This window comes from Pseudorca crassidens, chromosome 10 (assembly GCF_039906515.1).
Source record: "Pseudorca crassidens isolate mPseCra1 chromosome 10, mPseCra1.hap1, whole genome shotgun sequence".
Lineage (NCBI taxonomy): Eukaryota > Metazoa > Chordata > Mammalia > Artiodactyla > Delphinidae > Pseudorca > Pseudorca crassidens.
The window spans coordinates 39,449,049-39,475,301 of record NC_090305.1 but is presented as its reverse complement, the minus strand read 5'-3'; the positions used below and the strand labels follow the sequence as shown (position 1 = coordinate 39,475,301).

Genomic DNA, 26,253 nt, shown 5'->3' with positions numbered 1-26,253 from the left:
TGTTTCAAGCTAGGACTCATGGGTGTTTATAAATGTGAGCAATTACTGATCCACTCATTCATTCATTCAATAAAAAATATATCAAGCACCTTAAGGATTTGGATTCAATAGGTCAGCAGTCAGGCCTAAGAATCTGCATTTTAACAAAAGCCAAGCAATTCTGTGACCCATAGATCACACTTGGAAGCTAGGATCTTGATTTCAAATCCCATTTCTTTACTTGCAGTTTGCTACACTACCCTGGGTTTCCTGGTTCACAGCTAGAAGTTGTCTCTTCCTCCTCCGATCTTCCCTTTAATGGAGATTCTCCAGCCTGGCTGCATATTAGACTCACCTGGGTAACTTTAGAAAAGTACTGATGACCAGGTCTCAGCCCAGACCAGCTGACCAGAATTTCTGGAGGTAGCACTTGGGTATCTCCTAGGGGAGTTGACTCTGATGTGCAGCCAGGGTTGAGGACCCTCTTTCCTTATCTCTAATGCCCTCGTGGCACTCGACACATCCTGCTTCATGTTACTTTTTTGTCTCTCCTTTTGGCTGGTCAGAGTCATCTCCGAACCTCCACAGCCTTAAATTATAACGCATTTTTGACTGAAGCATTTTCACCTACTTCGGTTCAGCTTTATGGGCACCGTAACATTGCCCCAGAAGTTGGAGTCTTTTGCCCAAAGATGATAAATTATTCTCTTTCCTATGTCCTTTCTGAACGTTGGCTTTTCTGCTAGATCTTGGGTGGCCTCTTCTTCAGCATAGCTCTGTGAGTAGCACCTTGTGTCAGAGCGAGGTACACCTGGGGTTAGATGAAAGAGCTCAGGGTGGTGGGATGGGTGGGCCTGGACGAATCAGCTGGAGAGCCGCAAAGGCTGCACTTATCAGGCTTCAGGTTGCTGGTGCCACAGCCCCTGCCAGCTCCTAGTCCCTCTGCTGTTGAGGGATGGGCCTAGGCAAATCTTCCAGGATGGAACTTCTTTCCTTTAAAGATTCTTGGCGCCATGGTGGGCAAGTGGGAGCAGGCCTGGTCTCAAGCAGAATTGTGAGGCAGATGAAGATTCCGCAGATGCCCCGTCTCCCTTTCTTCCTCCTTGAATTACCAATAGTCGCTGGACCCTGCCACTTTCCCAGAGGCCACTGTCCCCGTGCCTTTCTCTTCCCCCTCCCTCTAAGTCTGCTCCTAAGAAAGGTAAACTAATTCACCCTAGGTTGAATGTTTCTAATCAAGTGTGCTACCTACCCAGTCCAAAGGTTTTTTGTTTGTTTGTTTTTAAATCAAAGAGGAGTGTCTCAAATGATGGAATTTTAGCTGTCATTGTGGATTAAGTATTTTTGAGGGGAGTGGGCGTTCTTTCTGAATTCCTGAAATTACAGGAATTTCAGGAATTCAGAAAGATTCTGAAATCGGAGGGGAGGCCACCTGCTTCTGGAGGGGTTGCCCTCTATTTTAGAGGAGAGGGGATTTTGCCCTGAGGGACCACCTTCAAGACACCCCTTGGGAGGTACCAAGAGAGGGTCTCATGTGTTCCTTCTGCCCCTGCCAGATGTGGACGAGTGTGTGGAGGGGACTGACAACTGCCACATCGATGCGATCTGCCAGAACACCCCACGGTCCTACAAGTGCATCTGCAAGTCTGGCTACACAGGGGATGGTAAACACTGCAAAGGTGAGGCTGGGAGGGCACCTGGAGAAGGGGGACCTGCCGGAGAGGGAAGACCCCCACTGAGCTGCTCTCAGTTGGCCACGCTGTACATTACACTAAGGCCTGCAGTCCCTGCTGGCGTGGGGAGAGGGCTGGAGGAAAGCTGTTTCTTCCCAGAGAGGGTGTTATTTTCTAATTTGCACAAAGGCACCACCATATATGCTGGCTAAGGCCCTGGTGGGAACAGTTCACGGCCATACAGCCTGACTGGGTGGGGGGATCAGAATCATGGGACTAAGGCCTGAGGTTCCCTAACACTGGAACCTCCATCTTTAGACCCTTATGCCATGCCCCAAAAGAATGAGAACAGGCAATCTGCCCTAGGGGAAATTCATACTATAAACAAACACATCTCCTCATAATTAAAGCAATGCAAATTAAAGCAGTCGAGATGTTATTTTAAATTTATGACCTTCGGTGCTGGTTAAGACTTCCACAAGGTGCACTCGTTCCTTCCTGGTGACATTATGAATTGAAAAGTGATTTTGTCATACTAGCAGGAATCTTGAAGTTATTTATACTCTTCGACTCAGGAATTTCATGGTTAGGAACTTGTTCCAAGGAAATTCAAAGAAACAATATATGGGAGAATATGTTTTTTGATGCATCATTTATGATAGAAAAATAAATGGAAGGAAACTAACAATAGAGAAAAGGGATTAATAAGTTATGATGTAGCAACATAATGGAGTATTTTGCAGCCACGTACAGTGATAACTGGAAAGACTGGATGGAAACGTAAAAATGTTTATGACAAGTTTAGATGAAAGTAGCAAAATGCAAAATAGTTTGTAGGCTATGAAAGTAACTATGGGGAACAGAGACACATACAGAAATATACACAGAGGTTATATATTTTTTAAAAAACCACCATAGGGCTGAACCCAGGGGGGGACAGTTGGGGGCACGCGGGTGGGTCCAGCTGCCTCAACTCCTGTTTGCCCACAGATGTGGATGAGTGTGAACGGGAGGATAATGCAGGTTGTGTGCACGATTGTGTCAACATCCCTGGCAATTACCGATGCACCTGCTATGATGGATTCCACCTGGCACACGATGGACACAACTGTCTGGGTGAGCGAGGGTGGGGCAGGGCATGTCTTGTGGAGGAGGAGGTGTTTTTAGCCTTTTCTATTCCCAGGCAAGAAGAGGAAAGTGAACAAAATGCTGCATTCGCACAAAATAGAAAACCAAGTCAGCCTCCCCCTGGAAACTAGATGCTGAGGATGAAATAATCCTTCTGCTGGATGAAAAACATGAAGGAGATGCTGCTAGAAAGTGTTCTCAGGGGAAGGGCCAGGATATGACAGTAGTGGGCTTAGTCACGGGAGGTGGAGCACGGTAGGAAGATGATTTGGCTCCAGGCAGATCCTGGCTCTGCTGCTTACTAGCTATGGAGCCTTGGGCAATAGGGATGGTGGTATCCCACTCAAAGGGCTGCTGTGTGACTCACCGTGAGAGAACATGTGTAAAGAGCCCCGTACAATCCTTAGTACATGGTAAGTGCTCAATAAACGGGAGGAATGTCGATGACCATGAGGAGGAGGGGGATGCTGATGCTTCCCTAACCTTAGGGTTCAGGGTTCAGACTCTTAACCTTTGGCTTTTAGGGGAACCCTAAGTCATCCATGCCCTTGGCTTCAGTTTCCCCACTGAGAACTAGAGGAAAGAACTTGGCTAGAGTAGCAAAATCACAAGGCTGGAACAGAAGGGAGCAAATAGAAGGATAGAATGTAGGACGGGGTAAGAGCAGGAAGACAGGGATAGGGAGAAGTCAGGGGTGTAGGAGATGGGACAGGAGCAAGGCAAACAAACGTTTACCTCCTTGGCTTTCCCTACAGATGCATCTCTCGGGCAGGAGCCTGCTGGATCTGGGCCTCTCTGCCCTTGGCCAGAAGGGTGAAGGACAGGGTTTCAGGGCGCAGCAGAGAGGATGGGAAGAGAAGGACAGATGAGGCCCTTAGGAGTCAGGCCCCTTAGGAGCTAGATTGGTCCATTTGGGTCCATCTCCCTGATGCCTCCCTGTGCCAAGGAAAACTGAGAAGGACTGTGAACTTGGGAGGGTAGTAAGTAGCATAGAGATGGAGTCAAGGCATTGAAGTGGGAGCCCCGGAATGAGCTTGGCTTTGGGGCCTGGGGGTGGTGATTTGGGGTTGGTAATCAGGGTGTGGCCTGGCAGCTCTTCCGCCACCCCTCCCCGCCAAGCTACCAGACTTTGTTTTGTTAAACCAAAATAGGAGAAAGGCTAGGGAATGTGGCAGCAAGCCCAGGCATGGGGGAAGGGGAGGAAGGACGGGGTCATGGCCTGTCCACAGAAATGGTCCCTGCCCCACAATGAGTTGAAGTTCACTACCTTTCCCCACCCTGCCCCTCCAACCTCAGCACCGTGGCCAAAGCTCTCCCCGCACATGGAGCCCTGATTCCCTGGCTGCTCATCACAACCAGCTGCCCACAGTTCCTCCCCGTTGTCAATCTCCATCCTCATCTTCATCTCTGTTTCTCTTGCTCTGACTCCTTTCCTAATCTCCTCCGCCTTCAGACCCAATTTCAACAGGTGAAGGAAAGGGAGGCCATGTTAGAATGTCCCCTCCCCACCTGCGTAACTCCCCAGCTCTTCCCTCTTAGGGTGGCCTCTTCACAAGCAGTGGAACGTTAGCTGATGAGTGGGTGAGAACTGCCTAGCGTAAGGCTGGGAGTTGGATTTCCGTGGAGGGAATGTGCGTGTGTGCTGGATTCTTAAGACTGCTTTCAGCCCTGGGTGCTGAAGTCCCAGCGCATGACCAGACCCTGGCCCGCACCCACGGCCTCACCAACCACCTATCCTGCACAGATGTGGACGAGTGTGCCGAGGGCAACGGTGGCTGTCAGCAGAGCTGTGTCAACATGATGGGCAGTTATGAGTGCCACTGCCGGGAGGGCTTCTTCCTCAGCGACAACCAGCACACCTGCATCCAGCGGCCGGAAGGTCAGCCTGTGACCTGGGAGGGCCCAGCCCTGCACTCCCAGGCTTCTCTCTCCACCTGCTCTGGAGCTTCCCCTCAGTGACCCCTAGGTCCCACCCTCTGCTACTCTTTCTTCTCTTGTCCCTCAACCCAATTACATCCTAAGGGTTCCATGGACAGATACTTGGGGTTACAGGAAAATCTGGGAGAATTCACTTGGGGCTGGGGGTCAGTATGGGATTGAGGCTACCATGGGACATCCTCTGTGTCCAGGCCCTAGATGAGTGTCGCTCCTAATTGTAGATGGCTGAGCCGTAAGCCGATGCTATCTGAGAGGACCTCACCCATGCCTTATTCCTTGGATTGGCTTGGGAGGGTCAGGCAGGCGTAGTGGGGTATGTGTTGTCTGTTTCTGTGACTCCGCCATTACCCTCCCACCCCCGCCGACTGTGACATCCCTGAGGGCAGAGACTATGCCTAATTCATCTTCGTATCCCCAGAACCTAACATACTGCCCTGCTTGTAGTAGGAGCTTAATAAATACTTGTTGAATAAGACGTATAGTGATTATCTGTACTAATTACTCCTCACTCACATGATAAGTGTTACTTATCTTCTTCCCACTTTGACTGTAAGCTCTTTGAGGAAAGAGATCATGTCTTACATTTTTCTGGATCTTTCCTAGATCCACCCAGTGCCAGCACAGTGCTGGGCAGCTGTTAGACACTAGTTTTTGGTTGTTTGAAGGAGAGGGTGATCATGCAGGGTTGGGAGGCTGGCTGTCAATACTTATATCTCATTCAGATTAGTTCTGAGCTCTGCTCATTAGCACCCAGCTCTATGGGCAGGACAGGGGCCCTGTGAGGGGGAGCCAGTCTCTGTGTTGTAGCCTCAGTGAAATCCTCCCACTTCCCTAGGCCCCAGCTATCCCTTCCAGTTTCTCTTCCTCTAGGCGTGCAGGAGTACAGAACATTCACCGCCCTCCTCTTCCCTTTTAGAAGGAATGAATTGCATGAACAAGAACCACGGCTGTGCTCACATTTGCCGGGAGACACCCAAAGGGGGTATTGCCTGCGAATGCCGCCCTGGCTTCGAGCTCACCAAGAACCAGCGGGACTGTAAATGTGAGATAACTGGGATGGCAGTGGGGGAGAAGGGGAGACAAAGAGGAAGGGCGTGGGGCCTTGGCAGCAAGAGGTGGGAAGAAAAGAGAGCGTGGGAGAGGCAGCTAGATTAGAGGACCAGTCTCCATGTTATGGAGAACTGGGGTACCCAGGGAGAAGCAAGCTGACAGGCCTCCTGCCCTCTCTGCACAGTGACGTGCAACTATGGTAATGGTGGCTGCCAGCACACGTGCGATGACACAGAGCAGGGTCCCCGGTGCGGCTGCCACGTCAAGTTTGTGCTCCATACCGACGGGAAGACGTGCATCGGTGGGTGAGGCCAGTGGAGAACTCAGTCCACCTGTGATGGGGGTGGGGGTAGGGGCCCTTGGGAACCAGGGGAGGGGGGAACACATGGGGCCCGGGTGCTGAGAGCAGAATGACTGGTGAGTGGGTTGAAGACCCAGACAATGCCAGGTCTAGTGAGAGACGACTCTGAGAGACTGAAGGGCTCACCTGACCCTCCTCCCCTCCCCCACCCATTTGTCCTGCTGTCCCGCCCCTGGGAGCCTCACCATCCTCTTAATCCGGGATAAAGTGTTGCCAGGTTGGGAATAATTAGCAGAGGTGCTTGTTGACGCAGGCCGTGGTTGAGAAGGGGGAGGAAAGCTGGGGCAATGCAATGGATTAAGCCTGAGCAGAGGCCCTGGTTGACAAGTATGGTAAGATGGGAGCTGTCACAACCCAGTGTCCCCACTCTGGAACTGAGGGTGGGACAGAGTGCTCTTTCCTGGAACAACCAGCCTTGAACTGACAAATGGGGTTTCCTGGCTCCAGGTATCTTTTCCTCTCTCTCCTTGCTCTCCTCTAAATCTCCCTTCCAGTCCTCTTACCCTAGGCCCCCATTTCCTCCTCTCTCCTCCACATTCCAGTGGAGCTCTGCCTGTAGCCTTCCCACTTCCTCGCCAATTCCAGCATCCCTTCCCTCTCACCCTGGTTTGGGGCCTTCTTAACCCCTGGACCCCTTGTCCTGAATTCCTAGGCCTTACCTCACATATCTTTAGGTCCCGTAGATGAGTTCAGTTCCTTAATTCCTAATTCTCTAAAAGTCTTTAGTTTTTATTGTTGTTGTTGTTTGTGAAGGCCAATTGCTATGTGCTCACAGAGTGCTGAGAAAGACAGTGGGACAGGGTGTCCCCTTGGAAAAGTGGGAAATGAACGCGGAGAGTTTGGGGGAAAGGCTGTGTTGAGCCAGGCAGGGGCAAGCTTGTCCTGTGGGCACGGATATTTATGAATGGACGTTCATCTCATGGGATACAACATGCTGGGGATGGGAAGGTGTGAACACAGTCACTTGGTGTGTTTATGAGAGACAAGATATTCCGGTTCAGAACCAGACTCTCTCCCATCTCACTCCAGAGACCCACCCCGTCTCTGCAGAGAGCACTGCCTTTCCCCCAGTCACAAGAACTGGGGAGCAGACGGTGCTCTTAACGGTCTCCCTCAGGTACCTGCTCCAGAGACTTGCACACACAGTTCTAAAGCTCCTTAATTAAAATCTCTCTTGCTGCGTGTTTCCCTCTGAACTAACTCGCCCAAATCTTGGAACATTTTTGGGTCTTCATGTTGCCTTCTCCAGGCTGGTTTGTTCCAGCTCCTTTCGTTTCTTCCCTCATAAGTCTAATTCTTCTGCTTTCCAAACCTCCTACAATGCCCTGGACACACTCACACATCCTAGAGACTCCCAGAAGAAATTGCATGCAGTCCCCAAAGAAAAGCTGCATGATTAGGACAGAACTTGGGGCCCATGGGTGTGAGGCCAGGTCCCTCTCTGATGTCTTTCTGTTTAGATAGTCCTGGGCACGGCTGCTTTTGAAAATACTCCTGTTAAGCTTGAGCTCTTCTCTAGTCAAGATCCATTCCACCCTCTGGGCCATGGCCAAGTGAGGCAGAAGAGAGCAAATGAGGCTGTTCTAAGGTTCATAGCTATGTCCTTTCCAAGTTCCTCTCCCTCTTCTCCAGTAGAACTGATTTTACCTTGACCTGTATCTCATTTTTCTCCCCAGCCCTGGTAGAAGGAAACTTCGTTGTTCGGGGCCATCAGGACATCCAGATTTAGTGGGGGGGCTGAGAGGGCGGTACGGTTTAGCAGAAAGGGTGGGCACCCTCTGGGGTTTGGGATCTGGCAGCCTATAAGACTTGAGGTTGCATCCCAGCTCTGCCTTTGGCATGCTGCGTAGTACTGGGCCCATGACTGCCCCTCTCTGAGACTCAGCTTCCCATCAGTCACTCGGTGGGAGCCTGGCTTCTTGGAGGATACCAGGCAGGACAACCCTGGGGAATGAAGTGTAGGAGTCTCAGAGCTCATCATTTGGGGCCAGCGGTTTGGGCCTGCAGGGAGGAGGAGGGTGGGGAGGGGTTGGGGCACAGAGGGCCACAGTAGCTCCCGCGCAGCATCTAAACAGCTTTTTTACAATGTCAAACAGGGGAAAGGCGGCTAGAGCAGCACATCCCCCCTCAGGCCGTTTCTAATGGTAAATATGTCTGCTCTCTCCACTTGCTCTCGCTGGCTTGCTAGGGGAAGGGCTAACCCGCTGGGGCTCCCACTAACCGCATGCCCACGGGCTCCCCTGGCAGCCTGGGTACCGGGCCCATTGAGTGACAGGAAACCTGAGTCCCCACGAGCTGGCCTGGGAGCCTTCATGTTGGTTTTCTTTCTATGATCCTGTCACTCTCCTTCCTCTCCTGCTCCTTTGTCCCACCTTCTAACACCTCACCCCTTCCCAGCCATCTGCCCCCTCCCTTTCTCTGCCTTCTACACAGCTAAAGACCCAGCCAGCTGCACTTACCCATCGTGCCCACTGAGATCGGGGTGGGATAGGGTTAGATGCCATCCCCTCCTTGGGTTCTTACCCGTATTAGCTCACAGTCCCAGCATCACTCACCATTCTCTCCCACCATAATGGTTAAGTGCACGACATTTGAGTTCAGACAGACCCGAGTTTGAATCCTGGCTCTGCCACCTTCTCAGTGTGCCACCTTCAGCAAGCTGCTTTCCTCTCTGATCCTCAGTTTACTCTTCTGTAAAAGAGGGAGAATAAGAGTCCTCTCTTAGTATTGCTGTGATGATGGAGATAGAGCATTATAGCATCTACTAAGTGCCTGACACAGAATAAGCACAGATTAAACTGTGATTTAAATACACAGCCTGAAGAGCAGAGGTTTGAGGCAGCCAGAGAGGCCCTCTGGAGAGCTCTGCCCTGCAGGGGCAGGCAGCTGTGCCCAGCTTCCTGGTCCAGCCTGGGATGGTCAGCGTGCCAGCTCTGCTTGCTCCCCATCCTGGATCCCTCAGAATTGACTAGACTTGTTGCAGGATCTCTGTTCCCCTCTCCCTGCTCCAGGGCTTAGAGGGTTTCTTCTTATGCTAAGACCACTCTTGTGGGGGATGGCTGGGCTTGGAGCCTGAAGTCAAGGTTCCCTCCTAGGTTCTTCCCATGGTCTCGGGGAACCTTAGGAGAGACTTAATGTGGGAGTGGCACATAGGAGATCCCACGGTGGCTGCTCCCAGACCTGGGCATTTGAGGGTCCAGGGCATGACCAGGGACCCACAGGCAGAGTTGGGCTTCTTCTGGAGTCTTCGCTTTGCTGGTCTCCTCAGTGACAAGCGTTGGGCCTGAATTTTAGGAGTCAAGGATTCAAGAAGATGATAGTACTTTCCAGCGCTTTTCTCATTCAGCTCCCCTGCTTCTGAGAACCTCTCTCCTCTCTTCCCTAGTGGAGGCCTCAGGATTCTGTCTCTCTAATGGGAGAATTCTAGGCCCCCCAGAGGATGGACCACACCTCCCTCACAGTCCCTGCGTCAGGGCCTTGCACTGTTTGAGCTGATGTTTTTTCTCCTGGGCTCATCTCACTCTCCTGAGCTGCAGTTTAAACCTCTATTTTTCTCCTGCTCTGAATTCAGAAAATAGGGAGAGTGGCCCATCCATACTCCCCCAACTCCAACCTCTCAGCAGAGGGAAAGCTTATCAGTCAGGAGGGGTCAACAGAAGAGACTTAGCTCTGAGGTTCTCTAACTCTCTCACCTATCTTCTTACGCCCTTCCTTCTCCTCTGGATTCTTCTCCTTTTGCCCCCTCCCCTAGCCTAGACAGTATTTCCCCCATTAGGAAAGTAAAACAACAACAGAACAGCCAGCTTATCTCCCTCTGGAACTAAGAGGAGGGCCTGGGAGGAGTTGGAGGTAGCCAGGAAGGGGCTGGGAAATGATGGAGTACTAGCTGTCTCCTCTGAGGATGAGCAGTCAGTCCTGGAACTGGGATCTTTCTTAAGACAGCTGAGCAGGGAGGAAGGGGAAATGGATTGACGGTCATCTCTCAGCTGTCTTAGGAATCACCAGGCTCACTCTTCCCAGGATTGTCCCACCATGACCCCCCACCCGCCAATGAGATAACTCCTATTGTCCCTTCTTGATCCCTGGCGGCGGGGACCACCCTTACTTAGCTTCCATCCCTCCCTGCACCCTCCCCTCTCTACCTCCTCCACCCCCTCAGCACATTCCTGCCTGACAGCTCTGGCTTGTACCTGCCTCACTGCTGTCCACCTTGTTTCAATCAAGTAGGGGGCAGGGAAGTGGACTGCTTGGCTGTACTTGTGAGGGGATGGGGGTGGGAGTGATGGGAGGAAGGGGGCTGGGAGCCTCCACTTAATGCTCCTTCTAAAGCACAGGGAGGCTAAGGCCTTCCCTTGGGCCTCTGTGCTCCCTCCTATACCCTCACGTTTGGGACTCCTCCGAGCTGATAACCAGCTTACCATCTCCCACCTCCCTCCTAAACAGAGACCTGTGCTGTTAACAACGGGGGCTGCGACAGTAAGTGCCACGATGCAGCGACGGGCGTCCACTGCAGCTGCCCTGTGGGCTTCATGCTGCAGCCGGACAGGAAGACCTGCAAAGGTAAGGGTTTTTGGAGGACAGGAGTGTAAGGGTAAGGGGCTGAGGTTGGGACCAGAGATACGGTACCTATTGTGGGACCTACTCAAGCCCCTGGAGACGATCCTGATTGTAAATAACTGAGGCTGTGACTAAGGCTTGTCTCCTGCCCGCCTTTCCCCATCTCAGTTCAAGGGGCACAAAAAAAGTCTAGCCTGGGGCTTCCCTGGTAGCACAGTGGTTGAGAGCCCGCCTGCCGATGCAGGGGACACGGGTTCGCGCCCCGGTCCGGGAAGATCCCACGTGCCGTGGAGAGGCTGGGCCCGTGAGCCATGGCCGCTGAGCCTGCGCATCTGGAGCCTGTGCTCCACAGCGGGAGAGGCCACAACAGTGAGAGGCCCACGTACCGCAAAAAAAAAAAAAGAAAAAAAGTCCAGCCAGTTCCTTAGTGTCCCTGCCCCTGCCCCACTTTGTTTTCCTTACTCTTATTCCCATTTCCCCTATGGGTCCCTAACCCTCTTGGTTAATGAACGTGCCATTCACGTTTGTTCCTGGGTCTAGAAGGATATTTGAGCCCTGACTATGTATGCACAAGGTCACAGGTGTGTTCCATAACCTTCTTAACCCACATTCCCCAGACCTTCCCCGAGGAAAGGCTCTCCTGGTCAGAGGGAGATTAGGGTAGCAGTTGGGAGCACTGATGCTGGAGCTTGGCTGCCTGGGTTCAGATTCCAGCTCTGCCTCTTATTAACTCTGCAATCCTGGGCTAGTTACTTAGTGTCTCTGCACCTCAGTTTCACCAAGTAAAGTGCTTGCCTCATAGGAATGTTGTAAGGATTAAATGAGTTACATATAAACTATATGTAAAGTCTTAGAACAGTGCCTGGCAAATGGGGAACACTCTGTGTTAGCTATTATTATGGTATAATGTCCCACATTGTCCATTCTATTTTCCCCACCTTTTAATTAGCCAGGTTTAGGGGAAGGGTGGAGCGGGGGAGGAAAAAGGGAGGGTAGCCATACTGAAAATTGTGATTCATCAGGTCTGTGTCCCTTGGTCACAAGGAGTGGGGACTGGAGGAAGGCCTGGGCTTGCTCTTTGTGTCTTTTGGCCCAACAGCTGGTAGAGAGGCCTCGGAGGAGGTTGGGGTGCGGGGGAGGGCTGGGGCCGCAGGTCAGACAGCCAGAGCTGAGAGGTTTGCTGCTAGGAAGGACTGTTGACAGGTATGCTAAGAGTGAAGTGGAAGACTGCCCCCTCTGCCCCCTCCCCCAAGTAGGGGTGAGCAGCCTGGGTCCTGTCTGCCACCCGCTTGGGGAACTTGACCTCAGGAAGGAAGCCGCTCACACCCCCCTCCTTCCCTTCCCTTCTTAGTGCTGAAAGCTGCCTCAGGCCTGAGTCTCTCCAGACCTCTCACAGCCCAGCCCCCTGCCTGGCCCCCACCCCTCCCCCCATCAGCTCCCCAGCCTCACTGGCTCTCCTGTCCTCCCTGCCTGGCCTCTCTTCTAGCTCCTCCTCTCTGAAGCGCTGCCCCTTTGAATCTCCACCTCTCTGCCCCCCGCCCCCCCCCCCCACCGTGCTCTTATGGCAGGCAGGGGTGGGGGACAGTAAGGGGATAAACCCTGTCCACCAGCTTTCTTGGGAGGGGCTGTCAGTGGCAGAGTGAGGGGCATGGACTAGCCCCCTGTAGGTCAGGTGCCCACCTACTTCTAGGCAATTACCTGAGGGCCTGACACTGGTTCCCATCTTTCCCCTTCTAAGAAGACTCAGTCTCAGGAAACAAGGTTGTTACTAATGGCCACAGATACCCTGAAAGGGGGAGAAACAGAGACGGGAGAGAGAAAGAGGCAGGCCCAGGGCTCTCCTTGATTCTCCCTGTCTCTGTGAGGGAGGGAGGGATCTTGTCTCCCTATTTGTCCCCAGCCTTCAGTATTACTCTGATTCTCTCTCCTTTGCCCTGCCTCCCCAGACATAGATGAGTGCCGCTTGAACAATGGGGGCTGTGACCACATTTGCCGCAACACAGTGGGCAGCTTCGAATGCAGCTGCAAGAAGGGCTATAAGCTTCTCATCAATGAGAGGAACTGCCAGGGTGAGCAGACTTGGGCCAAGGACAAACCCTTTGGAGAGTTTCTCGGGGTAGGAGAGCTTCAAAGAGGCCAGAGGGCCAGAGCCTGAGAAGCTCAAAGGACACTGTGGAGAGTCTCCATAGGTAGCGTTGTGCTGTGAATTAGCAAATGTGCCCCTTCCTCTGGGCACACCAGCTCTACGCTGGGGCACATGGCTTGGCAAGAAGCGAGGGATGGATTTCACCCCAGTTCATATCCTTGGCAGGATCTGACCAGTCTAACCACACGTGGTGGCCCTGATCCATAGGCACCGGACCTCAAGAGTTCCTGACTCCAAAGACTCCAAATGGAGCGGGCTTAGGGGGTGGGTAGGCATTGCTGAATTGCTGATCTTAGGGCTGGGCCAGAGGTAGGAACGCTTTTCAGTTTAAGGGAGAGAGCCAAGGCCCCTCCCTGGGGCCCTTCACCTGAGCACAGAGTCACAGGGTCATGTGCCTCAAGACAGATTCAGCGGCTTGAAACCTTGCTCTTCCAGATATAGACGAGTGTTCCTTTGATCGAACCTGTGACCACATATGTGTCAACACGCCAGGGAGCTTCCAGTGCCTCTGCCATCACGGCTACCTACTGTATGGTGTCACCCACTGTGGGGGTAAGTCAGCAAACCTGGACCCTCAGCCACCCAGCCCCTCTCAACTCCTCACCCTTCAACTGAACGAGTCCCTGAGTTGGCTGGTGGCTGTGGGCAATCCCCAGGTGCATGTGCCATGTCTGCATTCATCATGATGAAGTGGGAGAGATTAAGACAATTGAGAGATTAGAGTATCAGGGAACAGCATCCTGTTTCCGAAACTTCTGTCTCCCATCCCCATCACTGCCTCTTGACTCCCATCCTTAGCTTCCGAATTACAGCCCCACTGGTAGGTAGGAGTGGAAGGCTTTAAAAAGCTTGTTAGCTTGGCCGCTTCTCAGTCCTTCTTTTGACTGGGAACAGAGATAAGGGAAGGAGGTCCTAGGTTTGAGCTCTTCTCGGGCCGGGAATCATCTCAGAGTGCCTGGAACTCTAACCAAAGGTCCTCACTCACTGCCCACTCTCTGGCTCCTACTTCCCCCCCACATTGTTTGTCTGTGTCTCCCTCCTCCCTCGCCCAGATGTGGATGAGTGCAGTATCAACCGGGGAGGTTGCCGCTTTGGCTGCATCAACACTCCTGGCAGCTACCAGTGTACCTGCCCAGCAGGCCAGGGCCGGCTGCACTGGAACGGGAAGGATTGCACAGGTGGGCAGCGCCCTCTGCTGGCTGAGTCTTGAACTGCAGTTTCAGGGTGGGGGGTAGTTGGGGGTCCTGGGAAATGTGGAGTTCCATACTGAGGAAGGTATGAGGTAGTAGGAGATGAAGAATGTAGCCATTTGAGATGTGAAGTTCCTGGTAAATAATCCCTTCATTCATCTCCGTGTACAGTTGCAGTTCTATATGTAGCTAATTCTCTTCCTCCTAATTACTTGACTGAAGGACTGACAGAGAGGGCGGGAGAGGAAGACCCTCTCCTCCTCAGGCTTCTCTCCACTTCCTAGAGCCAGTAAAGTGTCACAGTAGTCCTGGTGCCTCGAAAGCCATGATCAGCTGCAGTCGGTCTGGGAAGAAGGACACCTGTGCCCTGAGCTGCCCCTCCCGGGCCCGGTTTTTGCCAGGTACAGAGAGGAGGTTGCTGGAGGGCTGGCAGGGAGGAAGGCTGGCTGTTTAGGCAGCTCCTCTGGTCCCCTTGGATTCCTCCAGCCAGTGGGGGTCAGGGGGCAGGTCAGAGCTGTGACAGCCCCCTTCTCTCAGAGTCTGAGAATGGCTTCACCGTGAGCTGTGGCATCCCCAGCCCCAGGGCTGCTCCAGGCCGAGCTGGCCACACTGGGAACAGCACAAACTCCAACCACTGCCATGGTGAGCACCAGCCCAGAGGCCTTGTTCATGCTACTCTCTGGCTTATTAACCCCTATTTCTCTTCCTTATGAATTCTCCTGGCCTTACTTTTTCCTGGATCCCCTTTTTTCCTCTGTAATTCTCCAGCCCTGCTGCCTTGCTCCCTCTACCCTTAACAGCCGATGCCCTTGGCTTTCATAATCCCTCTCCTCCAGCCAAGCCCCTGGCCCCAGCTTCCCAACATCCTCTGTAGCAGCCCCCACCCTCAAGGGACCCCCAGGCTGTGCTGAGCTCTGCCATCCCTCTAGAGGCTGCAGTGCTGACGGTTAAACAGCGGGCTTCCTTCAAGATCAAAGATGCCAAATGCCGTTTGCACCTGAGAAACAAAGGCAAAACGGAGGAGGCCAGCAGAATCCTGGGGCCAGGTCTGGACTGGGGACTCCACTCCAATGGGCTATCTGGCCACCAAACCCTTCCCACCCCTCAGCTCTTCTGCTTAGTGGGATCTCCAAAAACCCACTGGCACCCTGAATTCTGGACAGAACAGGGGAAGAAGCGGTTGTAGGCATAGGGTCCAAGGAAGTCCTAGGATATCCCCCCACCAACTGATTAGTATCTTAGACTAAAAGAGAATTGAGATAGTTATAGTCAGAGATCTGGTGAGATCTGTCTGAGTTGGGGTGGAAAAGTGAGAGCTGGGAGTAAGAACATTCCCTGTCTCCAGGGGGTGCCCCTGAGGTTGACAAGGCCTCTCCCCCAGGTGGTGCCCCCTGCTCTGACTGCCAGGTCACCTTCATCCACCTCAAGTGTGACTCCTCTCGGAAGGGCAAGGGCCGGCGGGCCCGGACCCCTCCAGGCAAGGAAGTCACTCGGCTCACCCTGGAACTGGAGGCAGAAGTCAGAGCCGAAGAAACCACAGGTGGGACTTGGGACACCGTTGGGAGGAGGGTGGAAAGGGGAGGGCAGAGATGGGCAAACAGCAGTGAAGGAAGGGGCAGAGCCTGTATTAAGGGCAGACCCTGCCTAAGGCCAAGCCCAGGAGCCAGTCCCTCTCACCACGACCCTCCTAGCTCCTAGCTTTGCTTCCTTGCCCTCCTGCTCACAGGGAGGAGGGACTCTTTCTTTCTCTTCCTTCTCTTTCTTTCTCTTCCTTCTCTGACTCATAACACCATCCCCCACCAGCTGGCTGTGGGCTGCCCTGCCTGCGACAGCAGATGGAACGGCGGCTGAAAGGGTCTCTGAAGATGCTTAGAAAGTCCATCAACCAGGACCGCTTCCTACTGCGCCTGGCAGGCCTTGATTATGAGCTGGCCCACAAACCAGGCCCAGTAGCTGGGGAGCGAGCGGAACCAGTGGAGGCCTGTAGGCCCGGGCAGCACCGCTCTGGGGCCAAGTGTGGTAAGGGAGCTTGCTGGGGAGCAGGGGAGTAGGGAAGGCTCAGCTTGGGTCTGGTTCAGAGCAGGACACTTTACGGCCTCGGTTGCATCTCTCAAATTGTGAGGCAGCCAAGACACTCCTGCCCATCATCCCCCACTCCTTGGTCCCAAGCTGAAATCTAGAGGGACATCATGTCAGGCCACCAACCCTCCTGCACATGGCTTTGGCCCCTGATCCTCCCAAGCAGGATTCTGTCTGTTCCCAGACAAAGAGATTCTCCTTGAATCTGGGGGGAGAGGGAAGGGGAGTCCCAGACCTGGGTGGTGGGAAATAGGTGGGGGGTGGGTGGCTAGCGCGGCCGACTCTCCCTCAGTCAGCTGCCCGCAGGGAACGTATTACCACGGCCAGACGGAGCAGTGTGTACCATGCCCGGCGGGCACCTTCCAGGAGAGAGAAGGGCAGCTCTCCTGCGACCTTTGCCCTGGGAGTGATGCCCACGGGCCTCTCGGAGCCACCAACGTCACCACATGTGCAGGTGCCAGGGGAACAAACAATACAGAGTGGGGTAGGGTGGGCACTGGGACGCCCATGGGCATGGGATTTCCCAAGGCAGGCCCAGGCCCCAGGCCACTCTCCTAGTCAACATCCTGTTTGTGTGTGCCTCTGTCCCCTGAGACTGGGTGACCCCGTGGGGATGACCAGGAACATCCCCATCAGAGTTGGGCCCTCGGTTTACTGCAGGTCAGTGCTCACCTGGCCAACACTCTGTAGATGGCTTCAAGCCCTGCCAGCCATGTCCACGTGGCACCTACCAACCTGAAGCGGGACGGACTCTGTGCTTCCCGTGCGGTGGGAGCCTCACCACCAAGCACGAGGGAGCCGCCTCCTTCCAAGACTGTGACACTAAAGGTGAGTGGGCTACTCCCCTCGGTACAGGACCCCAACCCCAGCTACTTCCAAAAAACTCTCCAAGTCCCCAGAGTAGACCCAAGTATGTTGCCCTACCATCTTCTCCAAACCGGGAAAGGCCCAGCTGCGTGACCAACCCCCGCATCCTACCCATAGGACCCGTCCTGACCCTCCACCAGTCCCAAGCGTGGGAATTGGGCAATAAGTAACAGTTCTACTTTCCCCTCTGCTTTGGAAAGCTGGTGTCACCTTCCCCTCTATACTACAAATGAGTTTCTGTACAGGTTTGCGACTGTGCTCAGTGCCTGAAAGAACAGGATTGGCGCTGTAGCCAACCACTCTGTCAAGTTCGTTTTCCCCTGAGCTTAAATTCTGGCCTGACTAGGGAAGGTTGAGACTCTAGAAGGAACTCTGGCGTCTTCATTCATTCTCTACGATGAATGTGTCCTGCCCCAGAACTCCCGCTTGCCTGCCATCTTAACTCCTACCCTTCCCCCTTGCCTGCAGTCCAGTGCTCCCCTGGGCACTACTACAACACCAGCATCCATCGCTGTATCCGCTGTGCCATGGGCTCCTATCAGCCCGACTTCCGTCAGAACTTCTGCACCCGCTGTCCAGGAAACACAAGCACTGACTTTGATGGCTCCACCAGTGTGGCCCAGTGCAAGAGTATGTGTCAGGCCAGGCTGTGGAAAATGGGGTGGAGAGGCCTGGGAGCAGTGGGCATGGGAGGAAGCCAGAGGTGGGCAGGGAGTAAACCAACAGGGAGCAGGGCTGGGCAGTGGATGGGCAGGAAAGTCCCACCCTCCATCTCTCCCCAACCCACTCAACCTCAAGACGGGTTGCTGGGCTGGGCCCTATAGCACCCTCTCCCTGGAGAGGAGGGAGGCAGGTAGTGGGGAGGCAGGGACAAGTAGAGTGAGATTAGAAGGTACTAAAAGGGCAGGAAGGAAGGGAGACCCAGAACTTGGAGAAGAGATGATGACTAAGAAGGAGGCTGCCTACATGTATCTGATTTCCACTTCAGAACTCTTCAATTTCCCCAACCTATTTCCCCACTGACTTCCCTTCTCTTTCTTGCTTTGTCCACCGGGGCTTGGCCTACAGATCGCCAGTGTGGTGGGGAGCTGGGTGAGTTCACTGGCTATATCGAGTCTCCCAACTACCCAGGCAACTACCCAGCCGGCGTGGAGTGCATCTGGAACATCAACCCCCCACCCAAGCGCAAGATTCTTATCGTGGTACCCGAGATCTTCCTGCCATCTGAGGACGAGTGTGGGGACGTCCTCGTCATGAGAAAGAACTGTGGGTGGCTGCAGAGTTGGGCCAGGGAAGGGCAGTCCAAATCTGGTTGGGAGGGAGAGAGAAAAAAATTGGTGCTGGAAGAATTGGGGCAATGATGAGGGAGGCCTCGGAGCAAAGGAAAACAGCAATGAATGCTACGTGTTCGGTGGAGAGCAGAGTTAAGAAAGCCAGCTTTGGGAGTAGAATTCCAATAGTCTTACATGTGTCACTTTCCTATTCTAGTTTTTTTTGTTTTTTTTTTTTTTTTTGCGGTACACGGGCCTCTCACTGTTGTGGCCTCTCCCATTGTGGAGCACAGGCTCCGGACGCGCAGGCCCAGCAGCCATGGCTCATGGGCCCAGCCGCTCCGTGGCATGTGGGATCCTCCCGGACACGAACCCGTGTCCCCCGCATTGGCAGGCGGACTCTCAACCACTGCGCCACCAGGGAAGCCCATATTCTAGTATTTTTACTGTTCCATTCACTTAAATGTCAAATTTCTTACACTGTGTGACTACCTGGATGTCAGAGGAATTGTGTAACAAGCCCAGGGCATTGAGAGAGAATATGTGTATGCTGGAGGGTAGGGGAGCTACATACATGAGGGAGGGCCTCTGTCAGCATGATTCCTTACTCTAGGAGGACTTGGAGAGCTTGCCCTCCTCTCTCCTGACCTGCTGCTTGCCTTCCCAGCCTCCCCATCCTCCATTACCACCTATGAGACCTGCCAGACGTACGAGCGCCCCATCGCCTTCACAGCCCGCTCCAGGAAGCTCTGGATCAACTTCAAGACAAGTGAGGCCAACAGCGCCCGTGGCTTCCAGATTCCCTACGTTACCTATGATGGTGAGCAAGGGCAGAAGAGCCAGGGAAGTGGGTGAGAAAGGGGAGGCTCATGGGTCTTGGGGGGAGCAAGGAAGCAGGAGGAGTTCCCACCCCTGAGCCCCTCTCCTTCGCTGACCTTGCAGAGGACTATGAACAGCTGGTAGAAGACATTGTGCGAGACGGCCGGCTCTATGCATCTGAAAACCACCAGGAGATTTTAAAGGTGAGTGAATATGAACAATGATGGCCAATGTTTAATGAGCACGTAGCAATGTGCAGGCAATATGCTAAGTGCTTACTTGAATATTTTCATTTGGTTTACACAATAGCTCTATGAACTAGGTACTTTCATCATTCCCACTTTACCGATGAGAAAACTGAGGCACAGAGAGTTAGAGCACTTGCCCAGTGGTAAAGCTGGGATTTGAGCCCAAGCCCATCTGACTGCAGTGTCACTCACACTGTCTTACACTCTGGGTGAAGAGGAAGGGAGGATGAGGAGATGAAATGTCCTTGACCTCTTCCACCAAGACATATACGGAAAATGTGGTTTAGAAAGATGCTTTTGCATAAGTCCCTGCCTTCCCTTACTCCCTCCTCAGTTCCCACAGAAAAACAGCAGATCTAGTACAGTGTTTCTCAGAGTTAATTCGGTATAGACCTCTTTTAAAGGAAAAGGAATGTTTCCAACATTGAAGGATGGTCTGGATACCTAGGTCTGTGGATCCCAGTTTGAGAAAATCTTACTAAAGAAACTATATAGTCCTAGTCACAGTATTATCCTTCATAAATTATCCATGCAAAAAAGTTATCTTTCTGATAAATAAAATAATTTTTGTATTATTATCAAAATGAGACACAATGACAAAAATCTAGAACTTGCAGACTGCAAAGAGTATAATTTCAGCAATGCTTTTCAAAAATTTTTAGAGCATCTGAATCCTTATATCAAATGTGCTGTGGAACTCCAATGCATAAAGTAGAGGCACCATTTTGATTAAAGTGGAGATGAGAGGCTGGAAGCTCCACCCCTTGTTTTAAAAATCTGCTGATGCAATGGAAAGAACACTAGCCTAGAAGCCAGAAGAGCTGAGTCCTAATGCACAGTGCTTGGCACCCAGTAGGCTCTCCACACATCACGTTGCTGTTTCAGACGAGGTGGTCAGGGAAGGCCTCTGAGGAGAAGAGACCTGAAGGAGGTGAGAGGCTACCCATTAGAGGATCAGGAGAGGAGCATTCCAAGCTCAGGAGCATGGGAGCCGTGTGGCATGTTCAAGAACCTTGAGGCCAGTGCAGCTCAGCAGAGTAAGGAAGAGTCAAGACGGGGATAGAGGAGAGACAGCAGGGCACAGATCACATTCAGCCTATGGGCCATGAAAGGGATTCAGCTTTACTGAGTGATAAAAGAAACCAGACTCAAGAGGGAGGGGATATGGGGATATATGTATACATTTAGCTGATTCATTTTGTTGTACAGCAGAAACTAACACACCATTGTAAAGCAATTATACTCCAATAAAGATATAAAAGATAAATTAAAAAAAAAACAAACCAGAGAAGTGTTTAGAAAAGAAGAAGGACGTGATCTAATTAAAAACCAAAAAAGTCATTCTGGCTGCTGTAGGGGAGAACAGTCTGTAGAAGGACAAGGGTAGGTAGAAGCATGGAGACCAGTTAGGAGGCCATTGCCACGTGAGAGATGACGGTGGCTTGGACGGGGTGGTAGCTCTGGAGACAGTGAGAAGTGGTCTGACCCTGGATATATTTTAAAGGTAGAATCAACAGGATTTGCTGTGGTTGTGAGCAAGAGAGAGGGGTCAAGGATGGCTCCAAGGACTGGGACTGAGAGATGGAAGGATGGAGCTGCCACTGACTGAGTTGTAGAATTCCAAAGGAGCAACAGATGGGGGGATGGGAATCCAGATTTCACTTCTGGATATGCCTATTAGACATCAAGAGGGGCTGCTACTGAGTGGAGGCTGGTGGTCCTCTCTCCCACCACTGACACTGATGCTGACATTGCTACCTGCCCTCCTCTGCAGGACAAGAAGCTCATTAAGGCCTTCTTCGAGGTGCTGGCCCACCCCCAGAACTACTTCAAGTACACAGAGAAGCACAAGGAGATGCTGCCCAAATCCTTCATCAAGCTGCTCCGCTCCAAAGTCTCCAGCTTCCTGAGGCCCTATAAATAGTGCCGCTAGGCCCGAGACCCAGGTTTTGAAGCCCCCAGACTCTTTAGCCCTCAGAGCCGGCAGCCCCCACCCTCAGATGAGGGATTCTCTCCGATCTCTCTTTTTGGAGAAAAAAAAACCTCCATATAGACCAAGCACTCTCCCTTTCCATTCCTCTAGCTTCCTTTCCTTGTCTCTTTCTGCCTCGCTCTTTCTCTTTACTCATTTCCTATATGCTCCCTGGAAAAGCCATTCAGTGCTGGCTCTGTCTCCCGAGGGGTGAAGGAACAGTAAGTACCCTGCTCCCCTCCCCAGCCACACTGCCCATTTTACCAGCTCACGTCCCTGACCCTGTCAGCTTGGAAGGGTGCTAGAGGCCCACGAAGGAAGTGGGTCTAGTGGGGAATGGGGAGGGGGAAGAGGGGCTTCTGCCGTTATAGGTTGTGCCTTGCTAGACAGGAGCCAAAATGTCCCCTGGCTGTGCCCCCCAGGAATATTCTAACAGCCCAGGGTTCTGCCAAAGAAGCCTTTGACTTACAGGCTTAATGCCAGCACTCGTCCTCTGGGACACGTGGTTTGAGCCCTGGACTGCCCACACAGCCAGCTTTCCTGTCTACACAGCTCCTCTCCTTCTTCGCTCACAACTGCCTGGGGTCCAATTCATGAGGGCTTACAAAAGGCCCACACCACTGGCTAGTGGACACCAGCTGAATGAGGAAGAGCAGCAGGAATTACCATGTTGAATAGGCAGGCGGCTGCTGCTCCCCAAGAGAGACTTTATCTCTGCAGGACAGAAACCAGGTTTTAAAGCATCGGCAAAAAAAGAAAACGGAAAAAAAAGAAAATGTGTCCTCTAAAGGACTAGACTACAGAACAATTGGAAGCCAGCCTCAAACACTAATCCCTTTTCTTACTTGTCTTCCCTGGCCCAGCCATTCCCTCACTCCCACCTGAGTGCTCCCTGGGGGAGCCCTACTCCCCTTGCTAAGTATTGTCCTTAAAGAAACATGGCTGCTGACCAAAAGCCAGCTTGGGCCTTGCCCCCAGAGTTGTCTTTCCCTTGTAGTCCCAGATGGCTTGTGGGCCCCACCAAAGAGGACCCCGCTCTGCAGCCAGCCCAGAGCCACCTACCTCTGGCCCCAGGCCGTGGGCAGCAAGAGGAATGTGTGCACTTGGCGAGCCTTCTGCCACCCTGTCCACATCTAATAAGTGCAATCGTTTTGAGTCTTTCTGTGTTGACTAGAGGGAGGGGTTTTTGTTTTCTGGTTTTGTTTTTTGTTTTTGTTTCTTTTTCCTCTATTAGAACAACCCTATTTATAGCTGCCTAAGAGAGAAGAGTGTATGTTTGGAGTGGAAGAAAAAGGTTTTGAATCTCATGAGCCTTGAGCGCTGGAGCATCTGATCTGTCTCTACTCCCCCAGCAGAGGCACCTGATATGTAGGATATGTAATTCTGGGGACTTGATGGAGCGGGAAGAAGAGGGACCTGTGTTTGCTAAACCAATCCCACCATCCCTGTGCCTCCATGAATTCAGCATGGACCTCAAGAATGTAGAGGCCAATGGAATTGGCTAGTGATTCTCCACCCCAAGTAGGGAAAACCTCCATCGTTTCCCTGCTTTCATCCAGCTTTCCCCTGATGTGCACATGGAAGAAGACCAGGACAAACCCCCTGGGGATAGGCCGACTCAGGGCCCTGAGGCCAGAGACAAGGCTGTGGGAGCCAAGAATAGGACAGTTATCCAGGCATGGAGTTGTTTGCCTGACGTTGGCCATTCTGCCTACCCCTGTTTGCCATTTCCTCTTGGAGCTGACTTCAAGCCTAGCTTCCTCAACTACTGCTTTTCAAAAGGAAGAAGAATCAAGTCCATGCCCAAGTCCAGATCCTGCATATACTCCACCTTCAATCCACTGCTGCCTATAAAATTATTTTCCATTTGCTCTTTCTAGTTCCCCCAAAGCTGTAGCCCTATTCAATCAGAGGCTAACGGTTGAGTCCTAGGGCTCACTTCTAATGACTGTCTCAGGCTATTGCTCCCCAAGGAGGCTCAACACTAAATAAAGGAGCCGGACACCCCCCCAATCAGTAGCATTCACCAACTGAAACAGCCTTAGGCAGTAGGTAACCAATGTCACAACTAGATCCCCTGACATCCATTAGCCAACACCATGGCCCTTGGGGATAGAGTGTCTGGCTGCCTTTGTCTCTCTGGGTCAAAGAAGGCTCTGCTGTAGAGATACAAAACGGCTGCTTCCAAGCAGGGGAATGGTCATTTAATAGAAGAAGTATCCACACTTCCCAGGAGATGCCATGAAAACTGCTTTAATCAACTTTGACCATCCTCATTCTCCACCAGAAGCTAGGATAACTTTCTGATTCCTCTCTCCCTACCATTTTGCATCTCTCTCAGAAAGCCAGTCAGAGTGCTTCCCAGTTCATGCCTTCAGGGTCTGACTTCTTGCTCTCCATTCCTTTCCTGTCACCCTCATACACACACATAAACACACTTCCTCTAACCATTTAATTCCATGGTTTCCGGGGCTTGCAAATCATTTCCACAGTATGGAAAGTAGAGACCACCAAGCTCCTTAACTAATGTCAAGACAGATCTTGGAGAGCAGGTGAAGACCTGCTAATGTCCACCAAGTTTAATTTAGGTCGTCCAAGTTGGGAGTTAAGAATCCAGGCAAAGCTGCTCCTAAACCTACAGAGGAAGCTGGCCCAGGGGCATCAAACTAAGGGTTAGTGGATTGAGGAGCCAACATTCAGGGACTCTCTAGGCCTTTACAGGTCAGACAGAAAAAGAGGTTTTTACCACTGTAGGGAAGTGGGAAGATGGTATAAATGGGAACCCTTCATGAACTAGCCAAGAGGCCTCTCTGCAGGATGAGGTGTTTGTAGGGCCGCAGTACTGAGAGGCCTCATTTTTCTTAGTACAAAACCTGCCCTGATCTGAGTCTGGGAATGGGAAGCCATTCCTGCAAGGGCTGCAAGCGCCAAGTGATGCATATCAGAAAGGCACTTAGGTCTTCAGCAACGTGGCAATCGCTTTTTACTTCTCTGCCTCTGTCTTTCTGTATTATTGGGCCAGGCCCATTCCCTAAACCTTAGAGAACAAAGTCAGAACAAAACTGACCAGAGCCTGGACTTGAACTGCCCTGCCCCAGGCCTACAAATTCCCAGAGGTTGACATTGAGCAGTGACTGCTCAGACTCTGCCAGGATTGGATTAATTTGAGGTGGTGGAGGCTCAGATTTATTGCTGAAAGTTCAGTAGTACAGTCCTGGTCTTCAGCCCTAATGAAAGTTTTCATATCCAAGAAGTTTTCTCCATATGCATGTTTGAGGTGACTCTGGAGATTAGGGGGCCATATCTCAAATGTCAGAAAATATTATAGCGCGTTCAGACTTCTGTATTTGCTGCTTAACCTCAATATAACAGGCTCAAACTAGAGGAAGGGAGACAAAGTATAACTGACCACAAGCAGAACATAATGTTAACCTGCTTGGCTTCTTTCCTAAGCACTGTAAGAGAAAAGTGGAAGCCAACAACACAAGGATACCTTTAAATTTGACTTGTCTCAAAGGTAGCACACTCTGTCCTTGGGCCATTACTTGGACTAGGAACCCTCTACAAAAATATATGATAAGAGGGAAAAATATGTGATAAGAGGGAATATAACCCCCAGTTCTTTTATCAGCTTATCTAGACAACACAGATTGTAACAGTTTGGACAAACCAAAAACTTTATTCTGTGTGAGTCGAACTTAAGTTTCAGAGAATAACCATTACCATGTGGGAGGCTTTTTTTTTAATGCAAAAGAAATCTCAAAATATTGTATTTATATCTACCTTCCACTGCTGCCGATATAGTAAGCATCTCCTACACAACAATAAATGATGCAGTTCATAGAGTATTTTGCACTTGGGGGAAAAAATGTATCTGAACTTGTAAAAAGAAATGTTTGGATTTTGTATTGTCTTTTTTTATTATTATTATTAAAATACTAAATGAAACTTCTCAGCCTGGCATCTTTTCCTCTCTCAATGGCTTACCCTAGAGCTGGAAAAAAGCTCTGAGGAGACAAAGTGTCTTCTTGCTTCCAGATAGGACTTACCCCAATTTTTCATTTATCCATCTTATTCCTAATGATTTTAGAATTTGAAAAGGCTCGTCTGTTTTAAAAAGCAGTATCAAGAATTATCCCGAGTGGGGGAAATTTGGGGTATTGTTGCTTATCATAGTACAGTCCCCAAAATCTAGCCAGGCCATAGGTGGTTAAGATACTTCCCTAGTAAAGATGTCCCATCTCTAGCAAAGTACCAGCACTGAGATTCACCAACGTTGTTCTTTTTATGCAGTACATTCTTGGCCGCCAAACAGAATTCTGAAATGGAGATCATTCAGCCACTACCACCATTACTATACAGGTCTTGGGAATGCAACCTCTAACCCCTTATAAATGAACAGTAGCCATTTCTAGGCTCAGAGATGATAGATAAAACTTAATTGTTGTAATTACATAATTCCCTGACGTGACATTTTATTGGATTTAGTAGCTACATGATATAGCCCTTTAAGTGGAACAAGGAAAAATCTACCTGATCAAAACATATGTTGGGTTGGCCTACCAGAATCCTGAACTTCCCCATCAGCATCTATAAAGGAGACAGGTGCATTCTATTCCACAATTGCTGAGCTCCTGTTACGTGCCAGGCATCGCGCATCAGGCCATCACAGCTTGATAGCAATAGCCATGCTCAAGATCCGCACTCCTCATGTAAGACTGATTACAACTGACCTTTCTACATAGATCTCCCAGCAGGAGAGGGAATCCAGTCAACTTGGTGATTATGAGTATAAATTAATTCACTGGCATTCTATTTCATACATTAACTTCCTGTGAGTTTGATTCAGTGTGACAAAATATGAACACCTTTGTGTGGACTGACAAAAATCACATTTCTAGAACTGCAAAGCTGAGGACCATATCCAGGACCACGGTGAGTGACTATACCAACTTGGGGCCATCTTCTCTGACTT

The 26,253-nt window shown here is 51.4% G+C and overlaps 1 protein-coding gene across 2 annotated transcripts in view; it reads left to right on the top strand.

Annotated features, from left to right (window-relative positions):
- SCUBE3 (signal peptide, CUB domain and EGF like domain containing 3) overlaps positions 1-25,226 on the top strand; it is a 37,315-nt gene extending 12,089 nt beyond the window's left edge. Inside the window, exons 2-23 of one of the 2 annotated variants that reach the window (XM_067753243.1) lie at positions 1,536-1,658; positions 2,643-2,768; positions 4,525-4,659; positions 5,635-5,760; positions 5,953-6,069; positions 8,226-8,273; positions 10,573-10,689; positions 12,633-12,755; positions 13,268-13,384; positions 13,885-14,010; positions 14,307-14,423; positions 14,560-14,664; positions 14,952-15,068; positions 15,404-15,562; positions 15,826-16,041; positions 16,394-16,555; positions 16,762-16,929; positions 17,437-17,598; positions 18,037-18,234; positions 18,907-19,059; positions 19,182-19,261; positions 21,081-25,226. In XM_067753243.1, the coding sequence (XP_067609344.1) occupies positions 1,536-1,658; positions 2,643-2,768; positions 4,525-4,659; positions 5,635-5,760; positions 5,953-6,069; positions 8,226-8,273; positions 10,573-10,689; positions 12,633-12,755; positions 13,268-13,384; positions 13,885-14,010; positions 14,307-14,423; positions 14,560-14,664; positions 14,952-15,068; positions 15,404-15,562; positions 15,826-16,041; positions 16,394-16,555; positions 16,762-16,929; positions 17,437-17,598; positions 18,037-18,234; positions 18,907-19,059; positions 19,182-19,261; positions 21,081-21,230 (2,945 nt within the window). In that variant the 3' untranslated portion in view covers positions 21,231-25,226. The remainder of the gene's footprint in view (positions 1-1,535; positions 1,659-2,642; positions 2,769-4,524; positions 4,660-5,634; positions 5,761-5,952; positions 6,070-8,225; positions 8,274-10,572; positions 10,690-12,632; positions 12,756-13,267; positions 13,385-13,884; positions 14,011-14,306; positions 14,424-14,559; positions 14,665-14,951; positions 15,069-15,403; positions 15,563-15,825; positions 16,042-16,393; positions 16,556-16,761; positions 16,930-17,436; positions 17,599-18,036; positions 18,235-18,906; positions 19,060-19,181; positions 19,262-21,080) is intronic. The other variant, XM_067753244.1, reaches the window with a different exon arrangement.
- Positions 25,227-26,253: the final 1,027 nt, after the last annotated feature.